This window comes from Aulonocara stuartgranti (genome assembly GCF_965226115.1).
Source record: "Aulonocara stuartgranti genome assembly, chromosome: 7".
Taxonomy (NCBI): Eukaryota; Metazoa; Chordata; class Actinopteri; order Cichliformes; family Cichlidae; genus Aulonocara; species Aulonocara stuartgranti.
Window position 1 is genome coordinate 39,047,393 of NC_138945.1, and position 13,051 is coordinate 39,060,443.

At 39.9% G+C, this 13,051-nt stretch overlaps 1 protein-coding gene across 5 annotated transcripts in view; it reads left to right on the top strand.

Moving 5' to 3' along the window:
* Positions 1-13,051, top strand: part of pip5kl1 (phosphatidylinositol-4-phosphate 5-kinase-like 1) — a 65,908-nt gene that overhangs the window by 46,590 nt on the left and 6,267 nt on the right. For all 5 annotated transcript variants that reach the window (XM_082541654.1, XM_082541655.1, XM_082541653.1 and 2 more), the window contains 5 exons: positions 2,986-3,110; positions 5,839-5,873; positions 5,967-6,022; positions 6,372-6,484; positions 6,665-6,827. In XM_082541654.1, the coding sequence (XP_082397780.1) occupies positions 2,986-3,110; positions 5,839-5,873; positions 5,967-6,022; positions 6,372-6,484; positions 6,665-6,827 (492 nt within the window). The remainder of the gene's footprint in view (positions 1-2,985; positions 3,111-5,838; positions 5,874-5,966; positions 6,023-6,371; positions 6,485-6,664; positions 6,828-13,051) is intronic.

The following is a 13,051-nucleotide window of genomic DNA, read 5'->3' on the forward strand; positions in this document are numbered from 1 at the left end:
ACTCTAAATCTATTTGGAGTATCAATATCATTCTTTCTCTGTAAGAGACAGCAGGCTTTGGTGAACAATCATGGAAATTTTCAGGTCTCTGTGGAAATTCATTAAAAAGATATGACGAGAGAAATAAGTGGTTCATTTCCAGAGTTTGAAATCTGAAGAAATCTGAGCGAAGGACGAATTTCCTACCCTCAAACAAGTCTAACTCATTTCAGAACGGTAATAGGTGAGAAAATAATTCTTGAATTGTGAGCGTCAGGAGTGTCTGAAGATATACTGGGACAAGCCTTATGTCTTAACTTTGCTTCATTAAGGAGATATGACGATTCGAATATGCCTCTCATTACAGAAATCAAGCGGTGATTTTGAACAAACTCTCCATTGACTTTCTATGGAGAGTTTTGCGACTTTGTGTTGGTCTGAGGAGATTTGCCAAAATTCTATAAATCCCACAACAATGATAGTGACATTTTCGGAAAGCCAGCAAAAATACCTACGTTTTGATGTATAATTTGTGGAAGTTGAGTGAAAATTGAGCAAGTAGCAAGAAGTTGTTCGGACATGAAGAGAAGACTGCAAAACCTTCAGTGGCACACTGGAAGCCAAGTGCAATAGCAACCATAACAACGCATGTATTTTGTGAAAAATCACAATTTTGCAACTGAAAACGTTAAGAGGCATAAAAGTAAAACGGTAAAAGATTTGAAAAAGCTGATTTATACCTGAATAGCCCAATAATTTGAGAACAATTTAAAGTTTGAATGGTTGTTCTACGTGAAAATATGAGGAAGTAGTTAAGTTTCAAAAACAAGAACATTTTAGCAGAATTGCAGAAGTTTCCCATTCATTTCAATGGGACAAATTAAGCTTAATATTTTAAAAAGTATAATAGTGAAAAATACCAAAAGACATAGCACACATTAGCAGAAGTAGCAGAATAGTTTAAAATTTGAACAGTGAAAATCGGCTGAAAATTGTGGAAGTAGTTAAGTGCCAAAAAGTGTACGGAGGTATCAAGAGGAACTCAATATGTGTGCTTAAAGCATCCACACAATAAATAAAGTCAAAGACTAGCAGTCCTGTTGCTCTATTTTCACCTGTAAAGCAGGAGTGCGGTAGGCGGAGGTTTACCCTGGTGCAGGTGTGCCGCGGCGGTCAGTGGAAGAATCCGCGAGTTTCTCTGTGAGTGTAAACACCAGAGGTGGGACCAAGTCATTGTTTTGCAAGTCTCAAGTAAGTCTCAAGTCTTTATCCTCAAGTCTCAAGTCAAGTCTCAAGTAATGTCAGGCAAGTCAGAGTCGAGTCTCAAGTCACTGGTGTAAAAGTCCGAGTCAAGTCACAAGTCTGAAACTTTGAATTTCAAGTCCTTTCGAGTCTTTAAAAAAAAAAAACGAAAAAATAATGTTGCAGTTATGCTAAATGTAAATATTAGACCATGTAATTTTAAAATCTGTGTTTTTCTCAACACATGACAAAATAGTGAACTTAGAAAATATACACAAATTGTGAAATTGCACCTCTTTAAAATGCAGCTCAATTAAACCTAGCTCCAAGAATAATTTTCACCGACAGTTCTGAGATAAGCTGCATGTTATTCTTGGATGCGGTTGTAGGACCAGCTTTAAAATCGCATGACAAAAATATCATACACATTAAAAAAAACTGTATCACCAACGTAGCCTGGACAAGATTTGCTAGTTAGATGAAGTCAGCTATCTCATCTTAGCATATTTATATGCATATTTATAATCATACGGTTCTTGGAGTGAGTGCATACACTCATGAAGTTTAGTAACTTCAGGTCACTGCAACAAGCCCAGGTACAGTTTACCGACAGATGGGTGCAGGACCTTGAAATGCACCGTGTAGAACGAAAGACCATCGTATGTATCATAATTTTACCAGTCTCACAAATTGTCGTCATAAATACACATTCCTTAACTGTTTATTAATAGGACCTTTGAGCTCAACGGTAATTAATTAGTAGTGGAAATAATTTCTGGTACCCATCACAGAAATGTAGCAGTGACAATAATACTGTATGCTGTAATCGTACTGGGCAATTAGTGATACAAAAAACCTGTTTTATCCTGTGAATAAAAGTATATGTTTTTGTCAATGTACCATAATAACAGAAGCGAAACGCAATATTGTGTCAGGACAATTCACTATTTATGCACAATAAACAAAGGAGCATAGCGCGACAATTTCTGTTCAGCGCCAGACTTGCTTGTAACCTATATCACTAATTATGTTATGAAAATGACGTATTAAGTACTAAAAAACACTGACCTTCGTGTAAATGCTTGGAGCAGACTAACCTGTGAGCTGGAGTGTTCTGGGACGTTATATTTGGTCTTTGAATGGCTGCAATCCAGGCCATCCGTCGTCTTTGTTACTTCGGAAACATGGCTTGAACAATTTCTCTTCAACGACGTAATCCGATAACAACCGATCTCTTTACCCGTCGGCTTCCCGTGGCTGTCATGCGACCGGCTATTGCAGTTAATAATACAGCGGCTTCTTGACATTTTTGTGTTTCTTTTTATCGCTGTATAACTGATTTTAATTGAAAGCCTGCGTGCGCTAGTACCGCTTGCCACGAGTTCCCAGAATCCTTTGCGGTTCTACCCGTGAATGACGTCACATTTTCAATCTCAATATAATATGCATGTTAAATTTTATATTTGGGGTAAAATATCAAGTCTTTTCAAGTAAACCGGTTCAAGTCCAATTCAAGTCCCAAGTCATTGGTGTAAAAGTCCAAGTCAAGTCACAAGTCTTAGAACATTTTTTCAAGTCAAGTCTAAAGTCATAAAATTAATGACTCGAGTCTGACTCGAGTCCAAGTCATGTGACTCGAGTCCACACCTCTGGTAAACACACACAAAAAATTATTTTATGTGCTGTTACAAGTAATGTGTTACTGCCCATCTCTGGTCACTGATAAGAGAGAGATATACTGACACCGTGTTTTTCAACTTTTAGGAATGATAAACGCTTCTTCTTAAAGACTCAGAACAAAAGGGAAATTAAGTTCCTTCTGGGCAACCTGAAGATCTACATGGAGCACCTGAGGAAATACCCACATTCACTGCTGGTCAAGTTTTTAGGTACCACACACACAGACTGAGAAATATCTCTGTACATCACTCACAATCCCCAGGGTCCGGTCAACCCTCCACATTAGACTGGATGCTTCTGTTCACAGTGTTACAGTATAGTGGGCACATTTTAAGAGTCCAAGAGTCCAGAGTCTGGCTGGCTCAGATGCTGGCAGTTCTCACTGCAGTCTACCGGTAGCGTCTCCTTTTAGGCCAGGATAGACGAATGTCACCGAGCAGTGACTAAGTTTGTGGTAAAAGGCTTGCCCCCGATTTTCGGTAAGTGAATGTGTTTAATTGTAGGCAGGGACATTACTGGATATTCTTGTGTAATTGCTACAGAATAATGGTAAATGGCCTGTATTTATATAGCGCTTTACTAGTCAAAAATAAACCTGCCCCGGGGCCTACCACAGCACTTTCACACCTGTGCCATGATACACAAATAATAAAATGCCATCTTGGATGACATTTACCCTGCACTCGTCCTTTGTATATCTTGGCACAGGCATAATATCTCTGTGGTAGTCCTATCAGAGCAGAAAACACTTGCAGCACACCTACAGCTTTCTGATGAATGATCCCTTTTTTCAGTGCAATGTTAAACAAACTCTGCAGGGGAAATTCCACCGAAAGCCTTTTACCTTCACAATGACACATTTTTCTCTGTTGCAGTTTGATTTTTACCTCGTTGAAATTGCAGCAACAATTAAACAACAGAAATTAGCTCCCTATAATAAATACACCAAACAGTGGGCGAGTGAAAAGCAACAGAAATTAGCTCCCTATTATAAATACACCAAACAGTGGGCGAGTGAAAAGCAGAGGCCCGTGCTATGCAGAAGACGTGTGTAGGAAGTCACTTCAGGTTTAAACTTGGCTGGTTTTGATCACTGGTTCCCGTCTTATCTTGCTGCTGATGCATGCCTAACATGCTCTGGAGCAGATTACGTTCGAGACAACAGATCAGCACGAACAAAACCAAAACCAACCCAGCAACTCCACAGAAAGTGGTGTGGCGTATTGCAAGGGGCATAAAATCCCTTCAGCGTGCAGACAGTAAGAAGGTGTGAAGTCTGTCTGTAGTGAATGAAAATGAGTACAATTATGAATTAGTAGAATCAACTTTATTGATTTTTCCCCTGTTAGCTTCAATTTGAAAAGTACTTTATTACTGAACATTGTGATTACTGGAACTGTCAGCTTAAACAGCTGTGATTTTTGCTGCCCTTCTTTTCTGGTTAAAAAAAGGTTTATAGAAGTTTGTTTTCCAGTGTTATGGAGCAAAGCTCTTAAAGTTTACACAAAGTCCTGTGAATCCTTTTCCTTTCACTCGTACTGTGCTGCTTTGTCTGCAGTAGCTGTCACTTTCAGCGTATCATGTGTTTGACCTCTTCTGATTTTTCTAATATTAGTTTTATCCTCTTTTGTCCATGTATCTGATTGCACACGTGTTAAAAATTTGTATCTTATCTTAGGTTTGTGATTAATTGGCTTCATAAATACGATATTTATCATCTGTTGAGCCCACTAGTTTCCATTATTGTGCTGCTTTTAACTTGTATTAACAAAAGAGGTCAGCTAGCTTCTTATTGTTTTAGGATCTCATGAGAAATGAAAGGAACTTCGTTTTTGGGTAGGACCTCTTTGTTCATAATTTTAAATATCAAGCACTTTTCTATGCAAACATAGCCAGTAAGAAGTGCCTGGAAAATAAAATAATGAAAGCAATTTCAAAATAAAAGAGAAAGTGATTAAAAATGAAACTTAAAAAAAAACCAAAACGATTTTTGTAACTAGTGAAAACACCAAAACTGAGAGAAATGTCAGCCTTCAATGATCGACCTAGACTGAACGCTCAGAGGGGAAATGTATGGAGCCCTGAAAGGCGAATGAGAAGAACAATCCATGTGTTATTACTCGTGTAACATTGGCTCTTTTTACTTGTATGAGTAACTTAAACTTTAATAATACTGCAGTACAGAACTTCAGTGAATAATTGAAGAACAGATTATGACAAACACATTTTTATGAACAATCCCTCGGATGAATGCGACTTGTCACCAATTCCATGCACCAACACAAAACATGGAAAACAAGGACAGTGCCCTCGGATTGGCAGACTAAGGTGGTGAACCAAGGGATCATAAACCTCAGCCTCCATAGGGAAGCTACACCACTGTCCTGGTATGTCTAAGTATCACAAGTATTGGATGTTATCGTACGTGTATTTCTGGTGGACTCTCTTTCTGTTTTACCTAGAGTTGTGATTTGCATCTCATGGTGGTTTTGTCTTTATCTCCTGTTACCTCTGGCTCTCTTCCACTGCATGTCTTTCCTCCTCTCACCCCACCCGGTCACCACAGATGGCCGCCCCTCCCTGAGCCTGGTTCTGCTGGAGGTTTCTTCCTGTTAAAAAGATGTTTTTCGTTCCCACTGTCGCCAAACTGCTTGCTCATAGGGGAGCAAGGATAATCCATATGATCGTTGGGTTTTTCTCTGTATGTATTATTGTAGGGTCTACCTTACAAAATAAAGCACCTTATTGTGATTTGGGGCTGTATAAATAAAACTGAATTAAACTGAATTGAACAGGTGACAGCGAGTTCTCATTTGCAATAAACCGTAGAGTAGGTTTTAGAGTAAGAGGTTTTATGTTGCAAATCCCACATCCCACTTAAAATAAATCCCACTTAAAATAAATGTCTCAATTAAGTAACTGGTTGCTTGTTTTTAGGTGTTCACAGGATCCAAATCCCACAAAGACGAAAGGTACAGATACATTTTACGCCTGTTCAGTTCTGTTGAGAATTACAATGTGAAACAAAGGATTATAAAGTACTTTTTCCCATTTATCTGTTCCAGAAGTTCTTCATTGTCATGCAAAGTGTGTTTTATCCAGATGATCGCATCAATGCCAGGTAAGCTTGGAAGGATGTCCTTTACAAGCATCCATATGCGACAAGTTGAAGTTGACTATTGCTCAGGAACTGCAAACCTTCCGATCTCTTACAAACAGACTAGCACATGCTTGCATGGCTTTGGATGCTGATGCGACAGGTGCTGTCCGTGACTCTCTTGTGACTTTTTTTTCACGCTTGCACTTTTTAGACATTTACTTTGTAGTGCCTTCTATGCATTATGTACCAGGGATTGGGTTCACCTATACCAGGTGAACCTTGTTCCTGGAACTTTTGGGTCACGTTTCGATGGTCCAAGCCTCTAGCAGAACCTTGAAAACATCCAGTTATGCCTTTTTTGTGTTGTCAGGTATGACATTAAGGGCTGTGAGGTGAGTCGCTGGACAGAGCCTGCACCAGAGGGAAGCCACATCATCGTGGTTCTCAAAGACCTCAACTTCGAGGGCCAGTTCATCACTCTGGGTAAGAGCATTTATGTATTCAGGGTATAAGTTCAAAAGGTAGCATTATTGCACCTTCTTCCAGGCCTGTCACTGCAGTATCTCACTGCATATGTCATGTCCATGTGCCGGAGTAACAATTAAATACCAGTTTTTGTGTCAGTATTGTGTTTTTCGAGCTGTGCGTTGTTTAATTGTTTAGACCAGCAGCGTTCCTGGCTCCTGCGACAGGTGGAAATTGACACACACTTCCTTCGCCAGCTCAACGTGTTGGACTACAGCCTTCTCCTGGCTCATCAGCCCCTACACCATGACGAGCGCCACCAGGGCCTCTCCTTTGCTACGCTCATCGTAAGAGCAAAAAAGTACGTTTTAGTACCCTGATTTTCATTTTTGTTGCATTTAGAGAGTTCTGATTGCGTATTAATTTTGGGAGGATTCCAGCAATTTTAAAACACTGAAAAGTGATGAACTGCTTCAATTCTTCATGATTCAACAAGGTGTTAGAAACATTCCTCTGAGACTTTGGTCCATATTGACATCACACATCACACAGTTGCTGCAGCTTCAATCCAAATGTCACAGCAGAAACCAAACTTCATCGAACCACGCAACGTTTTTCTATCCAAGCATGAAACCTGGTGTGCTCTCCTGCTGCTGCATCTGCTTCAAGATTCAACATGTGTGTTCAGAGAGGGGTTCTCAGCAGCTAAGCAGTTTCTGAAACTCTCAGATCAGCCGGTCTGGCACTAATGGCACTGCCTCATTCAAATTCCCTATCCTGATGCTTGGTTTAATCTTCAAAAGGTTTACGTGCCTAAATGCACAGAATTTCTGCCATGTGAGTTGCAAATTAAACATTTTTTAAACATGGCTGTTAAAATGTTGGGTAACGCGTTGTGAGAATTGCACTGCATCACTGTTTTAGGAAACCTGAGACTTCTGTCTCAGCCAGTGCTCTTTGAACTAACAACCACAGAAAGTACAGAGAGCCTCACCAGCAGACTGGGTTTGGTTTGTTTCTTTGCTGACATTACAATAAATATAGATAAATCTCTTAACACCAGATTCATCCATACAATAACAAATACCTGCAGTCATGACAACATGCAAGCATGGAGAAAGTGAAAGCACAGCATGACATCATTATGATCTTTAAGGTGTATGAAACAAAAGCTCCAAATGAACACGAACACAAAAACACAAACACAAACGTGTTTTAAAATCCAGCTGCTGTATTAACAAGGTTAACTCAGCAGATGGAGCACTAAAGACAAAATAAGAGAAAACAATCAGAAACAACTCGCTGGCCGAATGTTTTTTTTTTTTCATTCCTAAAATAAAAGTGGAACATCAGGAGCATCAGACACCTCGTCCTAAGCCAGAAATTGTAATTTCCATTAGTGTGTGACGCATGCTGCTTCATCACTCACTCACATCCAGAGCAGTGGGCTGGGCTCCCAGACTAAGCTTCCTGCATAGGGTCCTGTTGCAGAATTCCTTCACTTAAGTTTTTTTTTTTTTCACTCTGTTTTAAATTAGAAGAAAACTGAGTCATTACTGGTTTTGTTCAGTTACAGACTGTAGACACAGCTTCAGGCGAATATAAAATTCAGACACTGAGTCATGGTTGCCTTTTTGTTTTTGGCCCACGATATGCTTGATATCTGGCTTCAATTCAAGCACAAGCCCTGAATCACAGAATAATATAATGCATGTGGAGCTCAAATATTTACACTGAATATTTTGTATTTGAATTGCATGCAAACTATTTAGCTACCCCTTGATATGTATCTAACTGTTATACAGTGGGGCAAAAAAGTATTTAGTCAGCCACTGATTGTGCAAGTTCCCCCACCTAAAATGATGACAGAGGTCAGTAATTTGCACCAGAGGTACACTTCAACTGTGAGAGACAGAATGTGAAAAACAAATCAATGAATTCACATGGTAGGATTTGTAAAGCATTTATTCGTAAATCAGGGTGGAAAATAAGTATTTGGTCACCTCAAACAAGGAAAATCTCTGGCTCTCACAGACCTGTAACGTCTTCTGTAAGAAGCTTTTCTGTCCCCCACTCGTTACCTGTATGAATGGCACCTGTTTGAACTCATCATCTGTATAAAAGACACCTGTCCACAGCCTCAAACAGTCAGACTCCAAACTCCGCCATGGCCAAGACCAAAGAGCTTTCGAAGGACACCAGGAAAAGTATTGTAGACCTGCACCAGACTGGGAAGAGTGAATCTACAATAGGCAAGCAGCTTGGTGTGAAAAAATCAACTGTGGGAGCAATCATCAGAAAATGGAAGACATACAAGACCACTGATAATCTCCCTCGATCTGGGGCTCCACGCAAGATCTCATCCCGTGGGGTCAAAATGATCATGAGAACGGTGAGCAAAGATCCCAGAACCACACGGGGGGACCTGGTGAATGACCTGAGAGAGCTGGGACCAAAGTAACAAAGGTCACCATCAGTAACACACTACAACAGCAGGGAATCAAATCCCGCAGTGCCAGACGTGTTCCGCTGCTGAAGCCAGTGCATGTCCAGGCCCGTCTGAAGTTTGCCAGAGAGCACATGGATGATACAGCAGAGGATTGGGAGAATGTCATGTGGTCAGATGAAACCAAAGTAGAACGTTTTGGTATAAACTCAACTCGTCGTGTTTGGAGGAAGAAGAATACTGAGTTGCATCCCAAGAACACCATACCTACTGTGAAGCATGGGGGTGGAAACATCATGCTATGGGGCTGTTTTTCTGCCAAGGGGACAGGACGACTGATCCGTGTTAAGGACAGAATGAATGGGGCCATGTATCGTGAGATTTTGAGCCAAAACCTCCTTCCATCAGTGAGAACTTTGAAGATGAAACGAGGCTGGGTCTTCCAACATGACAATGATCCAAAACACACCGCCCGGGCAACAAAGGAGTGGCTCTGTAAGAAGCATTTGAAAGTCCTGGAGTGGCCTAGCCAGTCTCCAGACCTCAACCCCATAGAAAATCTGTGGCGGGAGTTGAAAGTCCGTGTTGCTCGGCGACAGCCCCAAAACATCACTGCTCTCGAGAAGATCTGCATGGAGGAATGGGCCAAAATACCAGCTACTGTGTGTGCAAACCTGGTAAAGACCTATAGTAAACGTTTGACCTCTGTTATTGCCAACAAAGGTTATGTTACAAAGTATCGAGTTGTATTTTTGTTATTGACCAAATACTTATTTTCCACCCTGATTTACGAATAAATTCTTTACAAATCCTACCATGTGGATTCATGGATTTTTTTTTCACATTCTGTCTCTCACAGTTGAAGTGTACCTCTGGTGCAAATTACTGACCTCTGTCATCATTTTAGGTGGGGGAACTTGCACAATCGGTGGCTGACTAAATACTTTTTTGCCCCACTGTATTTCATTTATTTGGGTTTATTAGAGTTGTTATTTGTATATTTAGGTTTCTCAAATCAATGTGCGTGCCTAATAAGAATTATAATAAATATTTTGATGTCCATTAGTAGAAATGGGCCTTCATGGTCAGTGTCTGAGGTCTTCTTCCCCAAGCTATAAAGCCTGCTTCATTTAGCCCTGTAAAGTCTGACTGATATGCCTCTAAGCTCTTTGTTGCTTTTCTCTTGAACATATGTTTGCATGATGATATAGAGCCAATATTCTAACTAATAATTAAACTTTTTGTAATTAAAATAAACAAGGGTTAGTTAGATTTAATTCCTGGTTGAATTTATAACTTTACTCGCTTAGAAAGAAATTAACAGATTCTAACTTTTATGGTACTTTAATTTTAATGGAGAGAGACAGGATATCAAAAATACCAAAAAGCCAGAAAAAAAAACCTATTACATAAACATTATAAATTGATTTGCATGTCATTGAGTGGCTCATCCAAATTTCAATTCGTCATGTTCCTAAAGCACCCCTGTCATTCCAACCTCTCCAACACTGTGATAAAGACCAAAGAGCTGACAAAGGGAGTCAGGGACAAGACTGTAGACATGCTTAAGGCTGGAAGGGGGGGGAAAGGGCCATCAGCAAGAAGCTTGGTGCCGAGGTGACGAGTATTGATCCGATTATACGGTAATGGAAGAAATATGAAATGACCATTAGTGGCCCTGGGTCTGGAATGTCATGCAAGATTTTGCCTCATGAAGGGAAGATGATCTTTAAAAGGTGGTGGATGACCCAAAACCTAATGACAGGAACTTGTTAATGATCAGGTGACCACCTACACTAAATGCCTTACCTCTGTGCTTGTCAACAAGGGTTTCTGCACTACTTCTGTGGTGAATCTTTGTAGACCTTGCAACGTAACTGACATTAATAGCTGACACCATTACCAGGATTCATGCTTTTCTGTGATGTTTTATGTGTTAATTACTTTGTGGTTGTGTCCCACAGCTTCATCTGTCCTTATACTAAAGTGATGACTCTTATTCTCTCACTGATAAAATTAAAAGCTGCAATGAGAAAGTAGCCTGAAATCCACAGCAGCAATCGACAGTACTGAAAAGCAGTTATATTTCCACAGCAATGCACGTCAGCTTTAGTGTATGTTAAGTGACAGGATTACAGAGGCCTCTGTGTTTTTGATGTACCTGTGGTCTGTAAGTCCTCAGTGGTGGACTCTGCTCTTCAGGTGATTTGTTTGCATTTATAAAATGTTTTTTAGTGACTTAGCAATCAAAAATATAATCATTCTACCTAAAATACATTAGAAACATGACGTTTTGGTTTACCATGTGAGTGGTAAACCAAATGCCTTACCAGCCCCAACCCTAAACCCAAATCAATATTAAAAAGCATTTTTAGTAACTAATTAGGTATGTAATCTCTGCATACCAGCCCCAACAGTAGTTTCTAAATCTGTTGGAAACTCCGTCATCAGTCTCTCCTGACATTTTTTCCAAAGCTGGTAGGGTTTGGTGTGTTTTACCGCAGCTGTTTAAGCCCTGACTACAAAGCACCATATAAAAGATTTGATAAAGCCAACTTTTAGTCAAGACCTCAACTATAAAAACAGAAATTAGCATAGCTTCCAAAGAAACTGTGAATGCATAAATGTCTTAAAGTTAAATCAAAACCAACAGGTCATTAGCAGCTCATTTGCAGTTAAAGTTAGAGCTAGGGTTACGTTCAGTTTTTTCTTTTCAGTTTCTGAAATTGGCACCAGTGTCCAGTTTTTGAAATATAAATAGCTGCAAGTGCACAATCACGACTGTGTGTCTCATTTAGACACTCAGACACTGAGCCATGTGCTAATTGCACACATTTCTGCATCTCTGCCATTCAAAGAGACTGTGTATATAGTTTATTGTGTGAATGCCGTGAGGCCCGGGTTCAAATCCTGCTTATGGCAACAATTTTTTCAGTTAACAGTTCAACCTTTTTAACTCTTTTCAACATAAATTTCAGCTTCTTCACCCCTTTGCAGCACAAATTCCAGATTCTTCAGCTGTTTTCAGCAAAACCCTCAGCTTCTTTACCTCTTTTCAGCACAAGGTTCTGCTTCTTTACACCTTTTCAGAAGAAACTTTTGCTTCTTTACCTCTTTTCAGCAGAAGTTTCAGCTTCTTGGCCTGTTTTCAGCAGAACTTTCAGTATCCTCATCTCTTTTTAGCAGAACGTTCAACAGGTTCACCTCTTTTCAGCAGACAGTTCAGCTTTTCCCACCTCTTTTCAGCACAAATCTAAGCCTCTTCTGCTCTTTTCAGCAGAATTTTCAGTTTCTCCATCTCTTTTTTGCTGAAAATTCAGCTTTTTCACCTCTTTTCAGCACAAATTTCAGTTTCTTCACTGCTTTTGAGCACAAAGTTCTGCTTCTTCACCTCTTTTCAGCACAATTCAGCTTCTTCTGCACAGTGCACATTTTTTCTCTCATCATATCGTTGCTTGGGAGTAGAACTGGTTTGGCTTACTGGGATGAGTAGCCGCTGTGAGACCCAGTGGCGAAGTTTCGAATCCTACCTGTGGGGGTTGCCGCACATCTTCCCTGCTTGCATGCACACTGCTTTCTTATCACTCTGCAGTATACCCTTTCAAATACAGCCATCTTCAGCAAGCACTTCAGCTTCTACACCTCTGTTCAGCAGATAATTCTGCTTCTTCAGCTGTTTAGCAGATTCCACTACATGGCATTCACACTTTCGCAGGAAATGCAACTGTTTCTAGTTTTATGTAATATTCAGTACTGAACTTAAAACTTTTCAAGGAATCAATTTATCATTCAGTGTTTTCATAAAAGCCTTATTTTTACACAAACGAGGTTTAAGGCCTGGAGACGTTTGAAGCTTTTTGTCCTCCACAATGGAAAATGGCTAAAAATAAAAAGCCACTTTAGCCACCTCCTAATTTTATTAATTCTGTGCTCAGCTTTGAGTCTCTAACATCATTAAAACATAGCTGCTACTGCTCATTTTACATTTCTCGCTTGTGTTTTCACTCTTTCCCAACATGCTCAAATCTCTAGATTCATATATGTCCAAATTCCTTTGGAAAAATATGCCCCCACGTATAAGCTTAAAAACACTACAAAAGACCAAGGATAAAGGAGGATTAGAACTACCTAACTTTCAG